The 17,029-nt window shown below is 41.2% G+C and overlaps 2 protein-coding genes across 4 annotated transcripts in view; one reads left to right on the top strand and one right to left on the bottom strand.

Annotated features, from left to right (window-relative positions):
- The window catches only part of LOC106569918 (piggyBac transposable element-derived protein 4), a 29,014-nt gene extending 27,499 nt beyond the window's left edge, over positions 1-1,515 (bottom strand). For all 3 annotated transcript variants that reach the window (XR_006758888.1, XM_014141651.2, XM_014141654.2), the window contains exon 1: positions 1,244-1,515. Coding sequence is in view for 2 of the 3 variants with exons in the window: in XM_014141651.2 (XP_013997126.1) it covers positions 1,244-1,374 (131 nt within the window). In the remaining variant the exon portion in view is untranslated. The remainder of the gene's footprint in view (positions 1-1,243) is intronic.
- An 8,917-nt stretch (positions 1,516-10,432) lies between these two features.
- LOC106569921 (uncharacterized) lies at positions 10,433-16,985 on the top strand. Its single transcript, XM_045694701.1, has 5 exons — positions 10,433-10,533; positions 14,958-15,060; positions 15,272-15,386; positions 15,586-15,758; positions 15,971-16,985. The coding sequence occupies exons 2-5, from the start codon at positions 14,962-14,964 to the stop codon at positions 16,130-16,132; spliced, it is 549 nt and encodes a 182-aa protein (XP_045550657.1). The 5' UTR covers positions 10,433-10,533; positions 14,958-14,961; the 3' UTR covers positions 16,133-16,985.
- Positions 16,986-17,029: the final 44 nt, after the last annotated feature.

The raw sequence follows: 17,029 nt of genomic DNA, 5'->3' as shown, positions 1-17,029 counted from the left end.
CACCTGGTCGTGCTGCTGCTCAAGTTTCAACTGTTCTGCCTGCGGCTATGGAACCCTGACCTGTTCACCGGACGTGCTACCTGTCCCAGACCTGCTGTTTTCAACTCTCTAGAGACAGCAGGAGCGGTAGAGATAATCTGAATGATCGGCTATGAAAAGCCAACTGACATTTACTCCTCCTAACAAACCTGTTGCACCCTTTACAACCACTGTGATTATTATTATTTGACCCTGCTGGTCATCTATGAATGTTTGAACATCTTGGCCATGTACTGTTATAATCTCCACCCGGCACAGCCAGAAGAGGACTGGCCACCCATCTGAGCCTGGTTCCTCTCTAGGCTTCTTCCTAGGTTCCTGCCTTTCTAGGGAGTTTTTCCTAGCCACCATGCTTCTACATCTGCATTGCTTGCTGTTTGGGGTTTTAGGCTGGGTTTCTGTACAGCACTTTAACATCAGCTGATGTAAGAAGAGCTTTATAAATACATTTGATTGATTGATTGCATGGGAAGGCGGTTGCAAAATTCCTGCATAATTGCCGACCATCCTTTATCGACTATGGGAAAAAAAACATTGCCTGACAAATTGGCTAACGTTACCAAGCTATATAGATAGTTATACACACAACAACTCAAACATAAATGGTTGACTGTCGGGAATTCTCTCTCCAGGTCTTCCAAGGGAAGCAAATCTCCCTTTGATGTACAGTACCAGTAAAGGTTTGGACACACCGACTCAAGATGGTTTGTCGTTTCCAATGTGAACAGATTAATCCTAGTGGGCAGAACAGGCAAGGAGGTGGGCAGAGTCAGGCACGAGTTAGCGAGATCTTATTGGCGCGTTCTAACAAACGTTTGCATATTTCTGTTAGGGAACGCCTACTCTGAAGTGCGCAATAACTACATTTGCGCGACTCTAAACAATGGCAAAGGGTCAAATCTACAACACTTAGTCCACACTGTTCGTAACAGATTATAGTTTTGGGAAAAGACAACTGTATTGACATCAAATGTTTAATCGATTAGAAAATGTGCAGAATGTCGGTGGCCTTATCGATCTTCCAACACTGGCTTCCAGTGGAAATGCCAAGCGGATGCTTTCACATGTATACATCGGGTAAAATCTGTCATTGTTCTTTATATCTGTGGTAAAGTGGCTCTGACGGATTCGGTGAGATTTCGCCCCCCCCCCGGTGTGTTGACTGGGTACAATATGCACTCTGGGAGGGATTATTCCCACTTACGCGTCCTCGTGTGCATCCACTCCCTCCTGATAGTCGAAGCTGAAGTCTTCGTCTGCAAGGTAACTATCATCAGACCAATTGCTTTCCTCCTCGCTGCTATCGAAGTCCTCCATCTCGGTGTCGCTTTCCATCGTATAATCAATCAATTTCAGTTATACTGTTGTGGCCAGAGCTACGGTCTAAAACGTAGTCACAAATTCTCTGCTACGACACTATCACGTTAACAACGTGCAACTTCTTCTTCGCGTGAGTTTTCGGCAGACGACACGGCTTCTTCTATGATAGAATGGCAGTCCGCAAACAAGGCGCATGCCGACACCTACTGTGCTGGAGTGTGTGTTCAATCACGGTTTACAACATTTCTAAATCCTACCTAACTCAGAAGTATAAAATAATAAAAGAGCCCTACTAACTTCCAATAGACCCTCCCCCAAATCCCTTCCAACCTCAATGACCCTACACTTCAATCTTTCCCTCACTTCAACACACTTACAACAATATAGCACATTCTCCACTGTTTCAATCCACCATACACTCCAGACAAAACACATTAACATGCTTGCCAACCAGATGTAATGACGAGTTTAATGTACAATGTCCTAATCGAGCAAACACCACCTCTTCCTTTCTAATTGGACCTTTGAATATTGGTTCACAACCTTTCTTTGGAGGGCATATAAATGACAGCCCTTGGGCTCAGAGTCCCATCTCTTCTGCCACACATCTATCAAAATGGCTCTGAGCTTACATTTGGCCTCACCTCTACCCAGTGGAACATTCATGTAAATTATATCTTGTTTCAAAGCTATTTTGGCCAGATGGTCTACAACTTCATTCCTTTCCACACCCGAATGTGCTGGGACCCAGCAGAATCTCACTACTGCACCCAGTCTCTCAACTCTCCATAATAACATTAATACCTCCAATAGTAGATCACTCCTATTAGATTTACCCGATGATAAACTATTCAAATATGACAGAGAATCTGACATACTATAATTCTAACATGTTGTACATCCTCCACCCACTGGAGGGCAGCTACTATCACCAACAGTTCAACTGAGTATACTGAAAGTTAATTTGTTAGTCTTCAACATATATTAACATCAAATCAAGGAATGTAAATGACTGCTCTTATGCGCCCACTATCTGGAAAAGCACTAAAAAAACACAACTTCTACCAATGTAATTGTCAACCTGTTTCCCTATATCACTGACTTTTGACCTATCTTTATTTTTCTCTACCGAGGTTAGATCAACAACAGGATCTGGGAGTAACCATGGAGGAACGTCCCCTATCACCAGAGAAGGGCTATCTTCCAACTCCCTCAAACCACTCTCATCAGCAAGCTTTCCAACTGTCCAACCAAAACCACTGCCTTGCCTACTAGTATATTCCCAACAGTCATCTAGAACAGTAGCAGTGGGATGCACAACCTCACAGCCTTTCAACCTAACCCAATAAGCTAATGACAATTGTTTTATGCCGTACAGTTCCAGTCAAAAGTTTGGACACACCCACTCATTCCAGGGTTTTCTTTATTTTTACTATTTTCTACATTATAGATTAATAGTGAAGACGTCAAAACTATGAAATAACACATATGGAATCATGTAGTAACCAAAAAAGTGTTAAATAAATCTAAATATATTTTATATTTGAGTTTCTTCAAAGTAGCCACCCTTTGCCTTGATGACAGCTTTGCACACTTTTGACATCTACAATGTAGAAAATAGTAAAAGTAAAGAAAAACCCTTGAATGAGTAGGTGGGTCCAAACATGACTGGTACTGTATATCCAAAGGCATCTCACCTGCCTCCACTAGTAAGGCACATACAGATGTTGATTTAAATGCACCAATACATATCCTTAAAGCTATATACTGGATGCTGTCCAGCCTCTGAAGCCAAGTCTTCGCCGTTGTTCCATAAACCATACACTCATAATCATTGTCATCCTGATCAGAGCTCTATTAATATCCATCAACGATTGTCTGTCAGCACCCCATTCATATCCAGAGACCGAGCGTATAACATTCACCACCTTCTTACACTTTGTTTCAACATTTATGACATGATCTTTCCATGTATATCGCTCATTGAACCATAGACCCAAATATTTGTACTCAGAAACCCTCCCCATAGGTTGTCCATACAGAAACAACTGTATGGACAACCCTTCCCTGTGGCTCAGTTGGTAGAGCATGGTGTGTGGGGCCACGTGGGGCCAGTACAAAAAAAAAAAAATGCATGAAATGAAATGTAAGCATTCACTACAGTAAGTCGCTCTGGATAAGAGCGTCTGCTAAATGACTAAAATGTAAATGTATATTATCAGCGACTTTCTTCTTCGAGAAGAACATACAAGAAGACTTTGCCACTGACAATTTAAAACCCCAGACAACTAACCATCTTTCAACATCCACTATAGCTTGTTGAATAGATTTAATCACATGACTTTCCTTCCCCTCCTCCAAATAGCTCCATAGGGAAGCCCCAATACCCCTACCTACATTCGAAAACACATTATTAATCATAATGTCGAACAAAATAGGACTGATAGCACTGCCTTGAGGAATAACAGGAGTCATATTCCTACGCAACACTCTGTAAGCCCTATTTCTTTTTCGAATAGCCGCAGTGCACTCTTTCACTTCAGAACCACCTTGCTTTTCTCACCCACTTCACTCACTAGTACATATACATTCGCAGAACTCAAAATCAAATAGGTCACAGAGGCAGCACATAAACGTCCCTTTTTCAGGATCCTGTCTTTCAAAGATAATTCGTAAAAATCCAAATAACTTCACAGATCTTTTGGTCTTTTTCAGAGTCAGTAGAAAGGCCTCTTTAGTGTCCTAAGTTTTCATAACTGTGACCTTAATTGCCTACCGTCTGTAAGCTTAACGACCGTTCCACAGGTGTATGTTCATTAATTGTTTATGGTTCATTGAACAAACATGGGAAACAGTGTTTAAACCCTATAAAGTCAATCTCATTAACTATTAAGGTGTCCTTGGACACGACACATTTGTGAGTTTCTGAGCAGGTCTCGTAACCATGTCTGGCCCAACATAAGCAACATTTCCTACAGTAAGTCCACTTATTCCAGGACTGACCCTGTTATCTCCATCATTCTGCCTAATAGTTCCACCAATCTGCCTTGCAGCCTCTTCATAAGAGACATTATAAGTGATTTTATATCTTTGGGCCTATCTCGCCTCTTTCTGCACCTGGCTTCCACCAAATGCTGCACTGTGTTGTCGTTGTTTTAAAATTTTCACCTAAAATGACATACCCAAATCTAACTGACTGTAGCTCAGGCCCTGAAGCAAGGATATGCATATTCTTTTTTCCATTTGAAAGGAAACACTTTGAAGTTTGTGGAAATGTGAAAGGAATGTAGGAGAATATAACACATTAGATCTGGTTAAAGATAATACAAAAAAAGAAAATAAATGTGTAGATAATACCTGCACTTATAAAACCAAAACACCCCTCTTATCCCACCACTTTGCCCTAACCGTTCCTACTCCTGGCCACCGGCCGGGCAGGATGGGATTCCTTCTTTCAACACATGTAGCTTTTCTGCCGTAAAATCTTTCACTCCCAATAACTTTTCTGATGCTGCTGCTACTACTTTTATCTTCTACAACTTATTTTCCATCTGTGCTATAGTTAATTACCATAGCAAAGAAACCAACCTTTCTAAAACACAAACTGTTTGGACCACTCAGTCCTGGCCTACTCCTTACTGGTATTCATGTGTAGCTACTTCAAATTGTAGGCCTATGTATTCTGTATTTCAATATTTAGAAAGATTTTGTGTTTCTTTATTAATGGAAAAACTGAGTAAAACAATAGTATTTAATGATTTAATCTATCAATCTTTATTTAATTTCAAACATCTGGCTAGGGCAGGGGTTCTTAAACCTTTTCAGACTGGGATCCTATGAGAGTTAGTTAGTACTCCCTTATTTCTGCTTATCATCACCTGTTATAAAATGCAAACAATGCCTTGATAGCTGACTTACTTTTCCACTGTCAAAGCATCATGCTGTGGATGTTTGATCAGGATGTGTCGTTTTATTCATTTCTTTGTTATGAGAGACTCATTACTAAGCACTTCCACACCCAAAACACATTGTGGGCGCTCCTCGTTTGTATGAAAGAGAGAGAAACTCATCGCTGTATATGCGTTTCATGACAACTGAGCTCAGTCAGAACTTGTGGCTAACATGACTCAATTTGATGACAGCGGCAAGTGGGAATGACAAGTCAGTGGCAGACAGGGCATCATCTGCTGCTGAAAGACAGCGCTGCGCAGTGTTGCCAACTCCTCAGTAAGGAAAGTAGCTATTGGCTGTCCTAAAAGTCGCTAAATGATGTCATCACCTAATTTGCATAATTGGCCATGTGCATGTAATTGTGATGGACGCTGTAGGAGAGAGGAAAACGTCCGTGGGAGACACAAAAAGTGAGTAAAAAACACCCTAAATATGTTTAGAACTACAAATGAGCAAGCTGCAGAGAGTGGCACACACATCGAATAAGAACCAGATATTTGAGGCCATACTCCTCCTTCAGCACTTTATGGACCCCATTGTTAATCACCGTCATAACAGAGGCATTGTCAGTCCCTATCCCCAGGAGTTTCTCTTTTTAAGACAACACTTCGAGGAAAGCCACAACAGCACAGGCCATAGATATGGCATCTCCCTCCAACTCAACAAGCCCCAGAAATGTTGATACAATTGTCTGCTTGGTGTCACTAAAGTACCTTATCACAACCCCCAGGTACTTAGAAACACTTACATCCGTGGACTCATCGAGGAGGAGGCTGAAACGCTGGTCACCCACATCTGCGACCAACTTTTTCAGAAAGTATGGTGCTAGAACACCATTAATCATGTATGTGCACTTTGTCCTGTGCATTTTGAAGTGGGTAGCAGCAGTGGAGTCTGAGAAAGCAGCTCTACATGCTTCACCAATGTGATCACATGCCAGCATGGAACAGTGTTCAGCGATAGCTAATGTCATGGTGCTCTCAGCCTTTTTTGCAGAGTACATTTTTTTAACCATAAATGGCAGCTTGTTTTGGGTGGAACTGTTATAAGACATTGCCTTTTGAGTATGTTTTTGAGTTGTCATGTGTTTTTTTACATCACTAAGTTTGGCGTAGAAATCAGCCTTAGAAAATAAAGGAAAGCCGCACACTCTAAGAGCTCAGATGCAAAAATTTAATAACCAACGTTTCGACAGCGAAGCTGTCTTCATCAGGGTATCATCAAACACTGCGAGATGAGTCATTTATATAGTGTCAAGAGACACACAGGTGTTTGTAATCATGGCCAAATATGGCCTAATATCATTGGTTAACTCAAATATTTAAAAAAAATGGCATACAAAGAACATACAAAAAGACAAACAAATGGATAGCATACGATCATAGCATTTGTAGTCTAAAATGTATCTAACAAACAATTACAATGGCAAAATCACAATTATCACAAGAATGGCTTCAGATCAAAGTCTATGTTGAGACCGAAGGGAGCAAGGGTCTTTAAATTAAAGATCCAGGCAGCCTCTCGTTTTAACAATAAATTATCAAGGTCACCCCCTCTCCTCGGGAGGGTGACATGTTCGATACCAATATAACGCAGAGACGAAATCGGATGGTTTGCTTCCAAAAAGTGGGCCGCAACTGGGAAAGTTAAGTTTTTGCACCTAATGGTGCTACGATGCTCTGAGATACGTACTTTTAATTCACGCTTTGTTTTACCCACATAATTTTTACCACAAGGACAAGTTATTAGATAAATAACTGCCTTAGTGGAACACGTAATAACACCTTTAATTGGGATAGATTTCCCTGTTTGGGGGTGTTTGAAGGATCTACATTTATAAGTGCCATTGCATTGAGCACAGCCATTACACTTGTAATTTCCATCCAGAATGGGCGCAAATAGGCGTTGTTCAGGAATATCTTGGGGTGGTAAATCAGAGTGTACCAATTGGTCTCTGAGATTTCTTCCCCGCGAGAATACGACCAGGGGAAGATCAGAAAACACATTAACGAGACTATCATCATATTTCAGAATGTGCCAATGTTTGTGAACGATTCCTTTAATTTGTTCAGAGCACTTTGAATAGCGGGTAGTGAGAACGCAAGAATGCGTCTTTTTGCGAGACTGACCTTGAAAAAGGTCATGTCTCGTTTTGTTTTGAATTTTCTCAATGGCAATATTAATCTGATCATTGTTGTACCCCCTCTCCTTGAACTTATCCTGAGTCTCAGCCATATTTCTGTCGAAATCTGATTGTTTAATACAAATTCTTTTGATTCGACAGAATTGGCTGTAGGGCAAACTATTTTTCAAGGGAAGTGGGTGACAACTATCAGCCCTCAACAAACTAGAAATCAGCCTTACAATACAGGCAGTATGCCCGTGTATCATCTCCAATAAACGGCTTCAACCAGCCTTTGAATTTAGGGTTTGATTCCCACTCCTTTCTGTATTTTTGAGTGTACAGTTTAGACTGAGACATGATGAGCTAGCCAGCTAGATGTTTAGCTTATGTCACAGAGGCACACACACAGTGGACAAGGTGAGTAAGTGACTGAGGCTGTGTGAGTCAAATGCAGTGATTTATTTTTGTGCAGTGATTTATTTTTGTGCAGTGATTTATTTAGACAAAGAACATTTTACATTTACATCCCGCTCTGAATGTAAGCCAGGGCGGGATCAGCCAGCGGCGGCTTCCCGCATGCGCGATTCATTTGCAGTCTGGACGCGGAGGGGTGAACATCTTCTGCTCTAACTGCTGCTGGGAGGGACTGCAGCGTGAGGACTGGGCCGCCTGTGAGTGCTTTGGGACGGGGGTGGGGCCCAAATCTGGTGGTTTGGGGAAATTAAGCTTTACAAAGAGCAATAGTGTCAGTAAGAGTGTCCATGAGTGTGTCTGATTAACTGTCCAGTTTGAGTGTTTTTGCAGCTTGTCCCAGTCGCTAGCTGCAGCGAACAGAAAAGACAAGTGACCCAGGAATGTGTGTGCTTTGGGGACCTTTAACAGAATGTGACTGACTGGCAGAGTGTGTGCTGTATGTGTAGGATGGGGGTTGTAGTAGGTATCTCCTACCTACTCCTGAGGTGCTGACCTGTTGCACCCTCTACAACCACTGTGATTATTATTATTTGACCATGCTGGTCATCTATGAATGTTTGAACATCTTGGCCATGTACTGTTATAATCTCCACCCGGCACAGCCAGAAGAGGACTGGCCACCCATCTGAGCCTGGTTCCTCTCTAGGTTTCTTCCTAGGTTCCTGCCTTTCTAGGGAGTTTTTCCTAGCCACCATGCTTCTACATCTGCATTGCTTGCTGCTTGGGGTTTTAGGCTGGGTTTCTGTATAGCACTTTGTGACATCGGCTGATGTAAGAAGGGCTTTATAAATACATTTCATTGATTGATTGATTCTGACTTTACACATTGCACTCTTTGAGAGGTAGTTAGCAAACCAGGCCAAGACCCCTCAGAGACACCAATACTCATTAACCAACCCACAAGAATGGAATGGTCTACCATATCAAAAGCTTTGACCTAGTCAATAAAGATAGCAGCACAACATTCCTTGGAGTCAAGGGCAGTTGTGACATCATTTAGGATCTTTAAAGTTGCAGTGACACATCCATAACCAGAGCGAAAACCAGATTGCATATCAGAGAGAATACTACAGACACCAAGAAAGCCAGTCAGTTGTTTATTGAGTTTTTCCAACACTTTTGATAAACAGGGCAAGATAGAAATTGGCTTATAACAGTTAGGATCAAAGCTTGATCTCCCCTTTAAATAAAGGACGCACTGTGGCTGCCTTCGAAACACTGGGAACCTCCCCAGAGAGGAGAGAGAGGCTCGGTGGTGACATGGGCTGCAACCTTAAAGAAGAAACGATCTAAACCATCTGACCCAGATGTTTTTATTAGGGTAAAGTTTAAGAAGCTCCTTTTGCACCCCAGACTCAGTGACCGCCTGCAGGGAGAAGCTGTGTAGCGGGGCAGGAGAAAAAGAGGGAGGAGCATCAGGACTAGTCACATTAGAAGGTCTGGGAGATGAGGGAAGTGTTGGATGGACAAGGAGGCGTGGCTGAGTCTTAATGAAGTGGTGGTTAATGAGCTCAGGCATATGCTCCTTGTCAGTAACAACCACACTGCTCTTCATGATGTTACTAATACTGAAGCCATGTGCTCTAAGCTCACTGAAACTCTCTGGGGACAGGTGAACGTCTGGCCATAGTGATGCTATATTCTGGGAGCATGGCGGTCACCTCAACAGCTCACACTCTCCTAGCCTCAAAGCCTTTATGACTGGGGCAGCTGTCTGTGTGTGTCTGACTAGAGAACTGAACATGTGAGTGAGGAAGCAGACTTCACACAGGACTTTGCACAACGTTCAAATGGGGAACTCGGCTCAAGGATATTGCAATGGCTTTTATGCATGATCAATGTATTTGTGATTGATATGAACTGTATAATAATAATTGTAAATAAATAATTGATAAATGAAATATGAAAAGTGGTACTTCTTATATAGAATTGATGTAACTTCAGCCAATCCCTCCGGGTGAAGGGGTATAGAGATAGAACAGGGTTTGATAAGTAATTAGGAAGAATAAGGGTCAATCACATTGCGGGAGATAATGAAAACAAATCAAAAAATGTTTATTGTCCTGAGCTGAATAGAAAAGAATTCTCAATATTTATTAACATTTGCTCAGCATCTTCTTCAAAATAAATAATATTTTACAGCTCAACATCCTGTCCCAGTGTGTTTTTGATTGGAGCTCTGTCTTTTATACAATATATTGATAAAATATCAATCATTTAGTTAGTGAAAGTGTAATTACATTACCGTATTGTAGCAGGTCATATTTGGAAGTTTTAGTAGCTATGCAGCTGTTCAGTCAGAGCAGTTTCTCTAACTGAGGGAGATTTTTGTACGGCACTCTAACAGCTTTAGTATCTATTCTTAGTGTATGATTTGTTGTCATTTACCACAGCTGGCGCCTGCTCAGGCTGTGATACAGTTTTAACCACAAGAGGACACTATTGCACCGCGAATGTGATAGGCCTGCCCATGTTACAGCGCTTATTTGAAAATCATGGTGCACGGAGCATCGAGAGCGCGTTCAGTCAATGCAGGTGTCTGGTGATTTGCTCGTGCTTTCACGGTATTTTTGTCAACAATGACTACATCTTCATGGTTTTTTTGCCAAAAGTAATTAACTACAGTAAGTTTTCTTGTTTTCCCTAATAGTTGGCCATCGTCATACAGAATATATTTGTAAAGCCTGGTGGAAAGCATCATTTAATTTGTAAAAGGCGAGTGACAGATAGATACCTAGATAACGTTGCTAGTCCTGGGGTGATCTTTATGAAACTGAAGGTATCTAGGAATTCTTAATAGGACGGAGAATGTTGAGTCTGATGAAAGGGAATCGAAATAATCTTTGGTTGAGTGGTTTTGTAGCTAGATTGCCAGCTAAGGATAGCTTTGTTTCTGCACATTTTTATTTAACAGAAGAAAAAAAAACTGGCAATACATTACAGCTAGCTAGCTTAAAAAAAATACAAGCATTTCGCTACACCCGCAATAACATTTACTAAATACGTGTATGTGACCAATAAAATTTGATTTGATTAAAATTCCTCAAGTGAGCTAGCTAACTCAATAGTTGACTACAGGACATTCATTGACAGTCAGGATAATAAATCATACAAATGTTGGACCAAAAAGGAAGAGAGGTGGTAGTAGTAACCTACTACAACCAATGGTATTAACCTTACCCACATAAGTATTCAGACCGTTTGCTATGAGACTCATCCTTGAGATGTTTCTACAACTATAGATTGAAGTCCACCTGTGGTAAATTCAATTGATTGGATGTGATTTGGAAAAACACACACCGGTCTATTTAAGGTCCCACCGTTGGCAGTGCATAAACCAAGTCATGAGGTCGAAGGAATTGTATGTAGAGCTCCGAGACAGGATTGGATCAAGGCACAGATCTGGGGAAGGGTACCAAAACATTTCTGCAGCATTGAAGTTCCCCAAGAACACAGTGGCCTCCATAATTCTTAAATGGAATGGAAGAAGTGTGGAGACTCTTCCTAGAGCTGGCCTGCCGGCCAAACTGAGCAATCGAGGGAAAAGGGCCTTGGTCAGGGAGGTGACCAAGAACCCGATGGTCACTCTGACAGAGAGATCCTTGATGAAAACCTCTACAGAGCACTCAGGACCTCAGACTGGGGCGAAGGTTCACCTTCCAACAGGACAACGACCCTAAGCACACAGCCAAGACAACACAGGAGTGGCTTTGGGACAAATCTCTGAATGTCCTTGAGTGGCCCAGCCAGAGCCCGGAAGTGCTCCAGATGTATGCATTGACAGGCGCGCCCAGCATTACAACATACAGTATGATGAGTACATTTTGTGGGATATCTTACCTTACTGTTCTCAAACACATGTCGAGGAACACATTTGTTAAAGATGTACTGTAGTCTAAGTCATAGGCTATGTAAATATACAAAACATATGAACCATTATCTGCAGTGTTGGATCTATGCCCTGTAGTTTTTTTCATGACATTCTTGTAAAGCTGACAAAAATTATTAGAGTGATATATTCTCAGTAACAGTTTCGAACTTTAGTCCATCAAACCTGTGATTTTACCAACACACGCAATGCTATCGGAAATCACTGCCTCCATTGAGTGAATATTTCAGCTGCCTCTCTCACAAGGACCCGTTTGCATATTCACTGAGAGAGAGAACCAGCATTTTACTAGAATAGGAAAAATAAAGAGCAGTCGAAACACTTTGAACACAACCCATGTGTGTTTTCACCTGAGTACACCATAGCGAAACGTTTTGCAACAGAAAATGTATTGTGTTTGTTAGACACATTTTACCTCCCAGTTTTATTTACTCTGTGAGTATTTTTTTACATTATTTTGCTTTCTGAAAATGAACCTGCTTTTAGTGTTGGACAAGCGTTAGTTGTCCTTTCTCCATTAGCCTACATGACTGACAGTGAATAAATCTAATCCAAATGCAATGCAAACTGTAGAACACCAAATGAGAGATTAAACTGTAATAATTATGTTCAGTTGGTCATAAAAGACACACATGGTTGGAGAGATCGTAAGTAAAAGTAATTATACTGAACAAAAATATAAACGCAACATGCAACAATTTCAAAGATTTTACTGAGTTACAGTTCATATATGGAAATCAGTCAATTTAAATAAATTAGGCCCAAATCTATGGATTTCACAACTGGGCAGGGGCGCAGCCATGGGAGGGCATAGGCCCACCCACTGGGGAACCAGGCCCAGCCAATCAGAATGAGTTTTCCCCCACAAAAGGGCTTTATTACAGACAGAAATACTCCTCAGTTTCATCAGCTTTCCAGGTGGCTGGTCTCTGACAATCCAGCAGGTGAAGAAGCCGGATGTGGAGGTCCTGGGCTGGTGTGGTTACACGTGGTCTGTGGTTGTGAGGCCGGTTGGACGTACTGCCGTATTCTCTAAATCAACGTTGGAGGCGGCTTATGGTAGAGAAATTAACATTCAATTCTCTGGCAACAGTTCTGGTGGACATTTTTGCAGTCAGCATGCCAAATGCACGCTGCCTCAAAACTTGAGACATCTGTGACAAAACTGCACATTTTAGAGTGGCCTTGATCCTGCTGTTTAATCAGCTTCTTGATATGCCACACCTGTCAGGTGGATGGATTATCTTGGCAAAGGAGAAATACTCACTAACAGGGATGTAAAGAAATTTGTGTGCAAAATTTGAGCGAAATAACCTTTTTGTGTGAAAGGAACATTTCTGGGATCTTTCTGTCAGTGTATATACCAGATACATTATTTGCATTATTACTTGCTGTTTCCCAAAGGCCATATCCTTGGATACTGGTAAACATCCATTTGGTCGCTTTCAAATGTTCATTGATCCTGCTACATGTTCTACAAGACAGCTGAGCTTAAGTCCTTTGTAACAAAATGTAACATGATTGTTGTTATTTGTGTAGGTAATATGCTAATAAGATATTTATACATGTTTTTGAAGCTCATGTGAGTCAGTTAAATACATGTAAAACTTGCAGACTGATTTTCTTTTTTATTAGGCTATGGTTAAAAGACAGGTTAAGATATATGTTCTACTAGAGTAGGCTATGTATTTACAGAATATTTGTCAATTCATTCAAAGTCTAAAATGATAAATGGTTGTTTAGAGCTTGAGTTTGATCTTTTTTTATTTTCTTGTTTATTTTTTATGATCAAGCACCTGTAATGTTTTGGTAGCAGGGGCTATTGTAAGGCTGGGTGATACAGCCTAAAAATCATATCTCAAACTTATTTCGATATCTCGATATACACTACATTACCAAAGTATGTGGACACCTGCTCGTCGAACATCTCATTCCAAAATCATGGGTATTAATATGGAGTTGGTCCCCAGTTTGCTGCTATATAAGCCTCCACTCTTCTGGGAAGGCTTTCCACTAGATGTTGGAACATTCAGCCACAAGAGAATTAGTGAGGTCGGGCACTGATGTTGGGCGATTAGGCCTGGCTCGCAGTCGGCTTTCCAACTGATCCCAAAGGTGTTCGTTGAGGTCAGGGCTCTGTGCAGGCCAGTCAACTTCTTCCACACAGATCTCGACAAACCATTTCTGTATGGATCTCGCTTTGTGCACAGGGGCATTGTGATGCTGAAACAGGAAAGGGCATTCCCCAAACTGTTGCCACAAAGTTGGAAGCACAGAATCGACTAGAATGTCATTGTATGCTGTAGCGTTAAGATTTCCTTTCACTGGAACTAAGGGGCCTAGCCCGAACCATGGGAAAAAATTCTCCAGAACCATTGTTTGTCCTCCATCAAACTTTACAGTTGACACTATGTATTTGGGTACGTAGCGTTCTCCTGGCATCCGCCAAACCCAGATTTGTCCTTCGGACGGCCAGATGGTGAAGCGTGATTCATCACGCCAAGGAACGCGTTTCCACTGTTCCAGAATTCAATGGCGGCGAGCTTTACACCAATCCAGCCGACGCTTGGCATTGCGCATGGTGATCTTAGGCTTGTATGCGGCTGCTCGGCCATGGAAACCCATTTCATGAAACTCCCAACGAACAGTTATTGTGCTGACGTTGCTTCCAGAGGCAGTTTGGAACTCAGTAGTGTTGCCACCAAAGACAGCCGATTTTTACGCGCTTCAGCACTAGGTGGTCCCGTTCTGTGAGCTTGTGTGGCCTACCACTTCGCAGCTGAGCCGTTGTTTCTCCCAGACATTTCCATTTCCAATTCACAATAACAGCACTTACAGTTGACCGGGGCAGCCCTAGCAGGAAATACATTTGACAAACTGACTTGTTGGAAAGGTGGCATCCAATGACAGTGCCACGTTGAAAGTCACTGAGCTCTTCAGTAAGGCCATTCTACTGACATTGTTTGTCTATGGAGATTGCATGGCTGTGTGCTCGATTTTATACACTTGTCAGCAACAGGTGTGGCTGAAATGGCCAAATCCACTAATTTGAAGGGGTGTCCACATACTTTTGTATATATAGTGTACTTTTAAAAAGTGACAGCCTTCAAATTAACAATGATTTATATTAATTTATATATGGAAACAACTTTCTTACAGGTAAATGCAGGACAACCTTTTCCAGAGGGGGATGACCAGCAGAGGGTCCTCCTTGGTCATGGAAGCAAGAGAGGCTACAGGTCTAAGCCAGCCAGTAGTAGAGGTACCTATTGTGCATTGAACAAAATTGTGGAATAACAATACATATGCAACAAGACAGAACAGAAAATGAAATTGAAATATTGCTCTGTGTTTATTTGGTTTTAACGTGGAACTATTTTATACGTATAAGACTAATTGCCTTAATATTACACATGTAAATAATTTTTTGGGTGCATTTGTAATTGGTGTAATATTTTGTTCTTGTGTATCAGAACTGGATCCGCAACCACAGGAGCTTTGTGCACGCTGACACCAAAAATAAGTTGCACACGAGTAAAAGACTAACAGCTTACAATATCTTTAGGAGTGACTTCATGCAACAAGGAGGTTTGTGTTTATATCCTAAAAATGTCAAATGCGGTTGCCCTTTGGTACAAGACCTCCAGTTACCTTTACGAAAAGTTAACATTCACTCAAATGACGACCACATTGAAATATGAATATATATTTTCACATTGCACATAATTACATTGTAGTGCAGGTATTATTAATGTAGCCTACTTCAATCTCTCATGTTGCATGCCAGGAAGTCTGCAAGACATTGCAGGGAGATGGGCCACCATTTCTGAAGATAAGAAAGAGGAATTAAGAAAGGAGGCAGAGCAGTGCAACAATAGTCTGGAGTTTGATAAGGACAGACCAATGAAAATAAAAAGACAAATGAATGTAAAAGGAATAATGAGATCAATGCATTCAAAGGTGAGAAAGTGTATGACGACATATGTTGGGACTCGTATCACGTACTGTGCAGTGAAATATTATAAAGGTCCATAGATGCTTTCAAAGCGATTCATTGTATTTGTTCTATACACCCCATGTTTTGAAGAAAAAAGAAATACATCCATTAACTTCTGCAACCTCTCTCTTTACAACCCCAATATATTGTCTAATTCGCATTGGCTTCTATCAAGATGATCCAGCTTGAGAAATTGGGGGTGGAATCATCCATCCTCCTCCACAACCCCATGGACCTGGACAAGCTGGTGCATCAAATTGGTAGTAAAAGGGGAAAGGAGTTCCTGGAGGCTCAAGGGGTCATCAGCCAACATTTACTGGTACAATATTTGTTTTAATTGTGTCTTGGAATATGCCCAACATGTACAGGATACAATACAACCCACTGGAAATGTATTTAAAGGGATCCTCTACAACAAAACATTTAATATGTTGTTTACTTCTTTCTCGTGGAGGAAAACCAGGCACAACCATTCTAGTATCGTTTATACTTCAGACACCATTTTGAACACCAACATTTATTGCCGTGTACTGTACATACTTGTTCAGTCTCATCCCTCCCCTGCTAATTTCTTTAGAATCAATTCACAAACTTTTCCTTCACCCAATGGGACGCCCCTGAGGGTGTGATTGACAGATGTGCCTGCGTTCTTGTTGGCAACACCAGTAATCAGTAATAAAAACAAAATACTAGTTGAAAGAAAAACCTTGTGACACAAGGGAATATTTTATGGAACTCATGTCTAGCTACCTGTTGAAATGTTTAATGAATTAATGAGCTTTTAATAAAAATACTAGTTGAAAGAAAAACCTGGTGACAAGGGGGAAAAATTAAGTAACTTGTCTAGCTGTTCAAGGAACTGTTAGTAAAAACAAAATACTAGTTTAAAGAAACTTGGTTGGCTGAGGTATATTTTTGAAGGAACACGTCTCTAGCAACCTGTTCAATTAATAAAGGATTATTACAGAAGTTGGTAATTATATTCTCTGTAATTTGTATTGACTAAGCACCTGTAAAATACTGTAGAGCATTCGGGGGGTGGCCCCAACCAGGACTAAAACTTAGGACCAGCGACTCTCAACCCAACACACCAAATGTTCCTTAACAAGGTCGCAAGGTGTTGGATTAAGGTAAAGCATACCCCTTTAGCCTGCATTTGCACAAGCCACGGGCACAAAGGAGGGATGGGGGAAGCAGGACAGAACAGTTTTATAAAAAGTAATAGAACCGTAAA

This window comes from Salmo salar, chromosome ssa14 (assembly GCF_905237065.1).
Source record: "Salmo salar chromosome ssa14, Ssal_v3.1, whole genome shotgun sequence".
NCBI classification, from domain to species: domain Eukaryota; kingdom Metazoa; phylum Chordata; class Actinopteri; order Salmoniformes; family Salmonidae; genus Salmo; species Salmo salar.
The sequence above is the reverse complement of the archived record's forward strand: the minus strand, read 5'-3'. Positions and strand labels throughout refer to the sequence as shown.